General features: G+C 45.6%; 1 protein-coding gene across 1 annotated transcript; it reads right to left on the reverse strand.

The window, feature by feature from the left end:
• Nucleotides 1-1,253: 1,253 nt before the first annotated feature.
• On the reverse strand, nucleotides 1,254-4,880 carry odc1 (ornithine decarboxylase 1). Its single transcript, XM_015969159.3, has 11 exons — nucleotides 4,683-4,880; nucleotides 3,749-3,897; nucleotides 3,463-3,597; nucleotides 3,176-3,349; nucleotides 2,904-3,076; nucleotides 2,603-2,819; nucleotides 2,437-2,520; nucleotides 2,199-2,361; nucleotides 1,998-2,113; nucleotides 1,706-1,920; nucleotides 1,254-1,624 (listed from the first exon to the last, which is right to left on the reverse strand). Exons 3-11 carry the CDS (start codon nucleotides 3,562-3,564, stop codon nucleotides 1,486-1,488), a joined length of 1,383 nt encoding a protein of 460 aa, XP_015824645.3. The 5' UTR covers nucleotides 3,565-3,597; nucleotides 3,749-3,897; nucleotides 4,683-4,880; the 3' UTR covers nucleotides 1,254-1,485.
• Nucleotides 4,881-8,873: the final 3,993 nt, after the last annotated feature.

The raw sequence follows: 8,873 nt of genomic DNA on the forward strand, positions 1-8,873 counted from the left end.
CCAGGGAGGTGTCCAGGAGGCATCCTGACCAGATGCCCAAACCACCTCAACTGACTCCTTTCGATCCGGAGGAGCAGCGGTTCTACTCCGAGTCCCTCCCGAATGTCCGAGCTCCTCACCCTATCTCTAAGGCTGAGCCCGGCCACCCTACGGAGGAAACTCGTTTCGGCCGCTTGTATCCGCGATCTCGTTCTTTCGGTCATTACCCAAAGCTCATGACCATAGGTGAGGATTGGGACGTAGATCGACCGGTAAATCGAGAGCCTGGCTTTCTGGCTCAGCTCCCTCTTTTGGGGGCAATCGCAATCATAAAAATTCAAAACTCCGTAAAGTCCCTTTAAGCTTGGGGATCTTAAGTGTTTTTGGTCGGAACAATTAAAATCTGAAAGTCAAAGTTAATATTTTAACAGGGAAATTAGAAGACAAAAGTAACACCCTATTATTTATTGTAACTAAGAGTAAACAGAAATCCTGTTTTTATCCTCTTGCTCCCCCTTTAGGCCAACAGCTGCAACAGCATCATAGCTAATAGTAAGTACACAAACATCTATGGAGGAATCTGCCACCTTTCTGATTAAATTAAACTCCAGCTGTGAAACTTCATGAGGTCACTTCCTGTTACTGCTCATTAACATTCATATTCAGTTACTCTTCACTGAAATTTGCTTCTGTAAACCTGAACCACCAGAAGGGGCGTTGAGATTCATGATGCTCGTAGATTTCATCCTAAAGAAGTACTCTCACACGGCTCTGCACCTAATGTTTTATTTATTAAAAAAATACAAAACTTCCAAAGTTTCCATAGGAAAGCAATATGAGCGTGCAATCCTGTCTCTTTCATATCCAGTTCAAATGCATGGTTCAGTCTGGTTAATAATACAAATAAAACGTGGAAACAAAAAGGAGAAGAGGAGAGGTCCAGTCGGCGTTTGAGTCCCTGCGATTCAAATGTTAATCTTTAAGACTTTTTGCAAACAGGCGGTGTTTCTGCTACGGACATGCTGAGTGGATTCATGCAGACGGATCAACACGGACCTGCTTCATAAATTATAGTAAAAAACACGAGATGTTACGATCTTGAGGATTAACACTAGAACGGTTCTGCACAGAAGTGGAGATCTGGAAAATATAAATATTATAGCAGCCATTAGAGAAACTGAACCACACCAACTGTCTGAATGACCGCTGACATCACACAGATGGAGCAGGGCTGTTTACCAAACCGGGTCATCAGGAATCTGCTAGATGGATCCCTATTAATACTTTAGAACAGCGCTGCCCCATCCTGCTCGGATCAGACAGCTCCAGTACGATTCAGCCTCATTTCATCAAAGGTCGACCCCCAGCTTTTAAACAGAACACAGAAATGTGTGCAGACACTTGTCCCTCTCGTTCTCCAGTCAAGTCGTTGGCCTTGAACATGTTACGGCTCGCTCCCTACCGATAAAATGCTAGCTCTAAGGAACATTGTGTTTCTCTGTGTGTTTAAACCACGTGAGCACAGCAAGGCTTAGTGGGCATCTCCAAGCTGCTCTCTCGGCCGCAGCACGCCACCACCTCGAACGGGGAAGAGTCCTCCGCAGGAGCTGGCAGGCCCTGGGAGCAGATCTGCTGCACATGTAGCCTAAAAAACCCAAAATCAATAAGATTCTTGTTAGGAACGGCTGTCCGACACCATTAATCAGACTCCGTGAGGAGGACTCACCAGGCGGGTCGGGACATGACGTAATGAATGTCGGGTCTTTGGAAGCCGTTGAATGTGGAGGACGCAGCTACGGTGTAGGCTCCCATGTTGTCAAACACCAGCCAGTCGCCCACCTGCAGGTCTGGCAGGGAACACTGCTCCACAATGCGGTCCAGACCGTCGCATGTCGGGCCCCAGATGCTGCAGGGGTACAGGGCCTCATCTGGCTTCGGCTTCTGTTGTAAATCAGAAGAACATTACTTTTGTGTTTTTGACCCAGATCCACTAAGAGAAGCTGGTGAATTTCACAAACCTTATGCAGCGTAGGCAAACAGTGGGCGTGGTCATAAAAGATGCAATTAAAGGATCCGTAGACGCCATCGTTGACGTAGTACATCAGAGTCCTGTCGCTGGTTCCTTCGTCTTCCTCTGCAAAAAAAAAAAAAAGCTTTTAATTAAATGGAGCTTATATGATAAATATCTTCTTACACAGTATTTCAATCAATGCCGTTACCATCAGAGGCTGACTCGTCATCCATAATGACCTTCTTTGCGATGATGTTCACCACCAACGTGTAGGCAGACGCAACATAGAAGCGTCCCGGCTCAGCGATGATTCTCACACCGGCGTCAGCGGGAAAGTACTTATCGAGGGCCGGGTTGATCACAGCTGCGATCTAAATGCAGAAATCACACTAAACCAATTATCTGGACAAATACTTGTAATTCCGTTGCTAACAAACTTTTGTTACCTCTTCAAATTTCAGTTCGGTGTCATCAGAACCAGGGAAACCACCTCCGATGTCCAGAAGGTCCATCTCAAAGCCCAGCTCCTCCTGCACATCAGAGTTACGGTACAGTTTTCCTTTTTTAACCGTGATCACTCACATCTGCATGCAGGGTTTAGCCGCAACTCACCCCCATGTCAAAGACGCAGCGAGCATCTGCAATGGCTTTGGTGTAGGTCTCCGCATCGGTGCAGCCGCTCCCGACATGAAAACTGACACCGATCACGTCCAGCCCCAGTTCCTTGGCTCGCTCCAAAAGACCTCGGCAAGCTTTCAGAGTGGCCCCAAACTTGACGCTCAGACGGCAAACTGCCTTTGAGTCGTCGGTAGCGATGCGCAACACAAGCCTGGACACGAGACGGGAGGGTTAACAGAAAAGTCAAAAGCTGTAAAAATGGACCTAATCAACACCTAAATGCTGAAAGTCTTACTTGGCATTGTCGTGGCAACGGGCCACTTTCATGAGCTCCACTTCACTGTCAAAGGTCATCATCTGGACCCCGTGTGACGATGCATACTTGATCTGAGAAACCTGCTTGCAGGGGTTGGCATAAATAATTCTGCTCGGGTCGACACCCAAAGACTGGACCAGCTGAATCTCCATCTGGAGGGAGACAAAACAAACGGTCAGCCAAGAACTCCTAAATGCGTCTGTGCAATTTTCCAGTAAGAGCTTTAGGGGAAATGTTCCAATAAAAAGCACCTTGCTTGCACAGTCGAAGCCGGTTCCCAGAGATGCCAGAGTCATGACTACCGCCTGGCTGTCGTTGCACTTGACAGCATAGAAGGGAGTAACGCGAGGCAGCGCCCTCACCCAGCGAAGGTGTTTCTTTAAGACGTCCCCCAGGTCACAGACATAGAAAGCATCCCTGTCGTCCTGTCATGTAGATGAAAACAATGAGAAAGTTTAGTTTGCATCCTGCTGATTGTCTCAAAATAAAAATAAATGTTGACAACTATGAAGTAAACATTCCAGCACAGGATGCTCACCGTCAGGGATGACTCGTTGATTTTTTGGTCAACAATATCCCGAGCAGAGAAACCCTCTTCAAGGAAGGAGAAGTCAAGATCCGTTGGTGTGGCTGGATTCATCTTGTTAACTTGTTTAGCTAAATCAAAGGTAAACTGGAGGAAGAAAAGGGGAAAACACTGTTATACAGCCTCTAAGTGCCTTCTGGACTATTGATCGTGTAAATCCCCCAAGCATGAGATAAAAGCCACCTACAGTCCAAAGACGAGTCATTCCCAAAGCATTTGGGATAACAAAGACACTTACTTGGATCTGAAAGAGACAAAATGTGGAGCTGTTGGGACTCAGGTGCAATGAGGCCAAGGCGGCTCACCGGTGAAATTAAACCCCTTCAGGTAGGACTCAAGGCCAGGGCCTGCTGAGCAGCTGGAGTGCGATTTCCTTGTGTGAGGATTCTTAAAAAACATAAAAGTAGACCATATTATCAAATCTTACATGGTTATTACATCATAAGTAGAACATATTATCAAATCTTACATGGTTATTACATCATAAGTAGAACATATTATCAAATCTTACATGGTTATTACATCATAAGTAGAACATATCAAATCTTAAATGGTTATTACATCATTACCTGCAAAAACGTTATTACATATGTAATGCTAGACTGATGTGGCGCTTCGTGCTTCAGGTTACTGGTCTCTTTGTGAGAATCAAGACTATCCAGACATCCATTTACGTTTATTAACGACATTCCCTTTTATAAATGTCACGAGAATTTGACACCAAAAGTCATGTAATAAGCCCATCATCTAAGCACCGCCCAACTCCCCATTTTACCAAATCAGAAACGGGTCCGCCTTCAACTCGAGAGACTGAGCGAGCGTTGACGAATCAGCGGCTAGGATTTCACTGACGTAAAATACCGGTTCCGCTTGGAGCGCTTTCATGCCATGAGGCGACGTTCATTGAATTTTGGTATATTTAAACAAAAGTAATCGAAACTGGCAATTTTATAAGCGATCCGTGAATAAAATCTAACTAAACAGATATATTGCCCATGAAACGCTTGAAAGTGCGGGATAGCGTCTTGCTAGCTACTTCACAGCTGTAACAAAGACGTTAGCTTCGAGTCAAGCCGGCCACGTAGTAGTTCTGTATCATTTTAAAGCCGCTAAATCTACCACTAAACAGAAGTATGACGTAGGAAACGCACCAAAAACAAAACGATGCTTACCTTAAAAAGCATTTACAAAGAGTTTGTCCATTAGACCAGAGAGATGGGTTTTAAAAAGCAGGTCCCCTTCCCGGCGACGCGCGCTGCTGGAGGTGTTACTGCCAGTGAAGCCGGCGGAGGAGCCTCCGAGTATTTATGGAGGAGCCGTTACCACAGCAACGCAGCCAGCTGAAACCGGCCTCCCATCCACGTAGGAACCGGTTTAGGCTTGTCACCGCATCCACATGGTGGGATATAAAGAGACTCCACTACTGCTGGGAATTAAGGGAACAGGAGGGCCAAACGTCACCGTTACACGTCAGATTGTTTTAGTTTAAGACATAAAACACCACTATTTAGCTTTTTATAATTATTCAGCAGATTCCCCCCCCTCGAAACTTCAAATAACCAGTATTTTCATAGCTAGTAGTAGTTCTGAAGGCCTTTTAAAGCTTTTTATCACCATTATTATTACATTTAAATTCTTGTTTTGTCAAATCTGACTCAGCAAAGTCAACTGAACCAAACTGGACAATACTTCAATAATCCCAGCGGGATATTCCAAGCAAACAAATCGTTTTTGACTTTGGAGTTGAGACTTTGTTATTCACAAAGATATTTCAACACAGCTGTTTATCACTTCTGGAGTCACTGAGTCATTTCGACCGCTGTACAAGTTAATAAAAGCTCAATAAAAATCAAATCAGCATTCTAGCTTTAAATACCTTTTAGAAAGAGTTGAGAAATGTCCCTAAAAATCACTTAAACATTACATGACGAGGGAATTGGGGAATTATTAACGAGTGTACAAAAGCAACTTAAAGGTCAAAATATAAAACCCAGAGACGTGAAAGAAAGAGCTAAAGCTCCAGCGGAAGCAAAAAACGGAGAACATTACACAATTCAAGGATAACAGATGGAAGTCTGGAAAAGTCAATGAAAACATGTTCTTTAATACGTACGTTCAGTTCAGCACGCTGCTCCTGGCCCAGCCACACAGCTTTCCTGTCACACCTCAGCTGATTTTATTCCACAACGGTGATCCTGCTGTTGCTGCTTCATCCTTGTCATCATCCACATCTGGAGATGCTGGGGCTCCCCTGACCTCCCCTTCCTACTGTCTGCCAGAAAAAGGCTGCAGGTCCAGATGATGTCGGTAACCCTAATCCTGAATGAGTTCATCATTAAAGCTGAAGATACCGTGACACATCTGCGTCCACAACATCTGGACAAAGTGGGCAGTACGGTGAGGATTGTGAACTTTGATTTCTCCAAGCATTTATATTAGACGCCACAGGACACAGGTGGACACTCCTGCAGTCACGAGGATTAGCTCATTTGTATAGTGGCTCTCAAGATAAAAAAAAAAGGATCTAAAATTTAAGAGACAGAAACAGCAGCAGGAAAAGAAGCCAACGAGCAAGCAGCGTATCTACAGGAGGTCCCACCAAAACCAGCTTGAACAAGTGAGTCTTCAGCTGCTTTTTAAAGGAGACCACTGAGTCCACTGATCTCAGGCTCAGGGGAGAGAGGTCCAGAGTCTGGGGGCCACAGCAGCAGATGATCTGTCACCTTTGACCTTTAGCCTGGTGCTGCACAACCAGTAGAATTTGATCACTGGACCTCAAGGACCTGCTGGAGGTGTAGGGACTGAGAAGATCACCAATGTAAGATGGTGCTTGTCCATGTAAGGCCCTATGGACCAGAACCAGGATCTTGAAATGAACCCTGAAGCTGACTGGCAGCCAGTGAAGCTGGAGGTGGAGATGTGGGTGTGTTTGGAGGACTTGGTGACCAGAACTACCCGTAACTGATCTAAGGACATTTTACTTAGACGGGTGAAGAGCCCGTTGCAGTAGTACAAACAAGACGAAATGAAAGAGTAAAAAGGTTTCCAGATCAGAGCATCACACAACGGGACTCCATTAGCTCGGTCCCCTTTAAGGAGCCTGCACCACTTTTGTGTTAATCCCAGAGGTGTCCAGTCAGGCCGGGCGACCTGAAACAATCTGCTGGCTCTACCCGACAGCAAAGTCTCAGTGATGTGACCCGACGTGGCAGCAGTTTGCTCCATGCCTCTGAGCTGCAGACCTGCCTGATGAGATTAAAGAAGGTCACAAGGCATTGCCACCAGCTCATTCAGATCCTCTGATCAGGGAAGTATGGTTGTCACGGTTGTGAAGGTGCATCTGTGCTCTTTTATTCTAAACGTGAGAACATTTTAGTGGCTCAACAGTCTTAGTTGTGTGATTTCTGTCTTAGTGGACCCTGATGCCCTCACAGATGGTGGCCTCTCACCAAGAACAGCCTGGGCGGTCTTTGCCTCGTGGCCAAAGTAGGTTTTAAATGCATTTTTAAAAACTCTCCAACCAGTCTTTGGAAACGGGATTCATTTATATATGTAGTTGATGCCCTCATCCACAATATTTCCTGTAAATGTGACACATTTTCCAGAGTCCATGTACAGTTAAATGCTTTCCATGAATAAAACGTCACACGCTGATGTAAGCTAGGCAGAAAGCGGCAGCAGGAGAACGGCAGTGAAATGTTTTTCTTAACCAAACACCAGACATTTCCTTCACCACACAATCTAATCAGTCCAAAAGATGCTGCTGCTAGACATCTGGTCTGCTAGCAGACGTTACCAAATGGAGGAAAATGGTTGGTTTGACCCGAACACATGTGGAAATGCTGCTTCTAGGAGGAAGCGGCGGGGCCACATCTGTGGGCTTAATATTTTCTCCAGGTCTTGAAGCCACAATAAAGATTTCCACTTGGATGTATGGAAGTGTTGGTGAATTAAGTCATTCTTACCAATGACCTAAAACTAAAAACGGGCATTTTTATAATCAGCAGTGACATAATCTGTGATTTTGCTTCTGCCCCTGCAGGAATCCTCAAAGAACCTCTGAAGACGAATCGCTTCCCAACGCCTCTCCCTCATCACAAGATAAGAGTTTCCAGTTCCGCCCTTCACCCGTTTCCCTCCGGGTTGGTTTATCAGGACTATTGTGGCCTGACTCCTACGTTTGCAAGGCCTTCCTGGCACACAAGCGTCCTGATTGTTGTTGAACTTCTTCGGGGGCCTTGACGGTGATGCTGCTGTTTCTGTTTATCAGATCTTGGCTAGCGTCTCCTAGCCAGCTCGTGCGATCCAGATCCGAGCGCGTGACGAGTCTCGCCGGCTGTTGAAAAAATTCTTTTATAGCTTTCAAACAAATTGCATGAAAAGCCTCTCGAGTGAATGGAGAGCAGTCTGCAGGATCACTTCTGTGTCCATGTTTAGATGATTTTGTGAAATTTTAACATCCTGTCGTCGGCTTTCGTAAGATGCAACAGTATAAAGAACACATCCGCGGTGACGCCACATCCTGTCAGGAGTTATCTGAACACTGGAGCGCTGATGATCGTGTAGAATGGTGGTTTGTCAGATGTTTGGGGGTCAAAGGTCAAACTGTTTGAACTTTTCTCAAAATTCTGAATCTTTTATAATTAAACTCCATCTCTTTGCAGCGTGGCATTCATAATTATGCCTTTTGCTTATTTTCTACTCACAACCCGGTATAGAAACGTCAGCTCGCACCCAGCCCTGATGCGTCAGCACACCAAGTTTTCTCTAACATCTTCTCGTAAGATGAGAACTATTTGCTTTCTTTGAAACCGTTCCGACTTGAATGCACTTGCAGGCTCGTTGCATAACAGTAAATTAAACGATCGCATCCTAACTGGTTCTTGTCGAGTTTCCAGCCACTGATTCAACAGTTGCTCCAGGCTGACTAACGCCGCCAGCGCGGTGTCGGAGGTGAAGGATTACAGGTGCCAACGAGCAGAATCCATGACGGCTTGACCTCGTTTAAAACATTTCTCCCTGACCCAGACGGAGACCGATGTGCAGCTGCTTCCAACGGACGCTGCTGCAGCCTGACGGCTTGCTAGAGTTTGGACCGTCGCGTCACTTCTTTGTGGCGTGTCCTGGTCACGGAGAAGAAACGTGTTGCTGCGAACTGCACAATAATTCAGTCATGAATCACAAAAGAATTCAACAACAACAAAAAAGGGTAAGGCAGCACATTTCCCCTGAGTCCCGACTGGTGTTACTTGTAATTTAGGTTTGGCAGTGGTGTCAGGCATGTTGCCACAAAACCCTTTTTGCTCGTCTGCACAATCCGTGCTTATCCTCATGCTACCTTTAACTGCCTAATCTGGTGATTT

This window comes from Nothobranchius furzeri, chromosome 18, assembly GCF_043380555.1.
Source record: "Nothobranchius furzeri strain GRZ-AD chromosome 18, NfurGRZ-RIMD1, whole genome shotgun sequence".
Taxonomy (NCBI): Eukaryota; Metazoa; Chordata; class Actinopteri; order Cyprinodontiformes; family Nothobranchiidae; genus Nothobranchius; species Nothobranchius furzeri.

Coding starts and splice junctions, on each gene's coding strand:
- odc1 (XM_015969159.3), bottom strand. CDS start 3,564: ATGAATCCAGCCACACCAACGGATCTTGACTTCTCCTTCCTTGAAGAG. Junction 2,820..2,903: donor CGTTGCCACGACAATGCCAA/GTAAGACTTTCA, acceptor TCTCGTGTCCAG/GCTTGTGTTGCGCATCGCTA. Junction 2,114..2,198: donor TGACGAGTCAGCCTCTGATG/GTAACGGCATTG, acceptor TTTTTTTTGCAG/AGGAAGACGAAGGAACCAGC.